This window comes from Athene cunicularia, assembly GCF_003259725.1.
Source record: "Athene cunicularia isolate RWA chromosome 9 unlocalized genomic scaffold, athCun1 chr9_part1, whole genome shotgun sequence".
Classification (NCBI taxonomy): Eukaryota; Metazoa; Chordata; class Aves; order Strigiformes; family Strigidae; genus Athene; species Athene cunicularia.
Window position 1 is genome coordinate 13,183,955 of NW_020799110.1, and position 1,119 is coordinate 13,185,073.

General features: G+C 54.2%; 1 protein-coding gene across 1 annotated transcript in view; it reads right to left on the minus strand.

Annotated features, from left to right (window-relative positions):
* Positions 1-610, minus strand: part of GMNC (geminin coiled-coil domain containing) — a 4,589-nt gene extending 3,979 nt beyond the window's left edge. The window contains exon 1 of the mRNA XM_026854987.1: positions 445-610. Coding sequence (XP_026710788.1) covers positions 445-610 — 166 coding nt within the window. The remainder of the gene's footprint in view (positions 1-444) is intronic.
* Positions 611-1,119: the final 509 nt, after the last annotated feature.

The following is a 1,119-nucleotide window of genomic DNA, read 5'->3' on the forward strand; positions in this document are numbered from 1 at the left end:
GGTGGCACCGCACCGCGCCGCCACCTCCGCCGAGCGCTGGGCAGTGCCGCCCCCGCCGCAGCCCCCCGCGGCAGAGGGGCTCCGAGCAGCGGTATGTCGAGGAGGTGGCTGAGTTTCCTGCAATCCCCTGGGAAATACTGCGGTCCTGAGTGGGTTTAAGGTGCGGGGAGGACCCAGGCTGTCCTTGGCGGGTCCGTTGCTCCCACCTTGGGGACTTGATTAAGCTCTAAGTCAGCACAAAGCCAGGAGAGTCACCTCCAGGCTGCTCGCACTCTCTTCTGCCCCTGCAGTTCTGCAGGAGTCCCAGCCCGCACGGTAGCAAAGCCTGGGGTTGTCTCTGGATTCACCCCTTTTCTCCCCTCCAAATAAGCTCCATATGCAGCAGTTCTAAATCTCTCTAAGGCAACGGCAGACCTGGGAGTCTCAAGGAGGGAAACTGCTCACCCATGGGAAGGCACAGCAGCAGAGACGGCTCTTCCAGGTAGAGGAGAGCCCTCTTCTTTCCCCATCCTAAAGAGGGCACAAAACCTACTGCAAGCCCCCAAGGCAAAGAGACCAGCTTCTCCTTTTCAGCCTTCAGGTCGAGAGAAATGCAAAGAGCACTTACCATGTTAGTGGCAGAATGAAATGCAGGTCTTGGGAGCACGTTTCTGTTAAAGCCCCAGAGAGGGTTTAAATGGCTCTGAAGGAGGGGGAGAGGGGGGAGACCGGGGAGGCGAGTTTAATCTAAAGGAGCTCCCAGTGACGCCTCAGAGCTCTCCTGAAACCCAGCAATCTGATTTGGTGTAAAGCTGTCAAACTTGTGACGTGAATAAACAGCAAACTTGCTGAAATCAAAGTCATTCTGGCCCCACAAATCAACACAAGGAAGGAGGGAAAAGAAAAGAAGGAGAGAGAGGAAAAAAAAAAAAAGCCTCCACACACTTCAGGACAGCGCTGGTGTGTCTGAGTTTCACTCCAGGAAATGAGCAGGGATCCAGGGAAGCATCCCACGTGTTCAGAGCAGGGCTGCTGGTGTTCCTGGTGAGTTTGTTTTGTTTTGTTTTGTTTTATTTTCAAGCCTCGTTTGCAGTTGTAAAATCCAGCAGGAAGAAGCAAGCTTGTCCAACATGCCTGGCT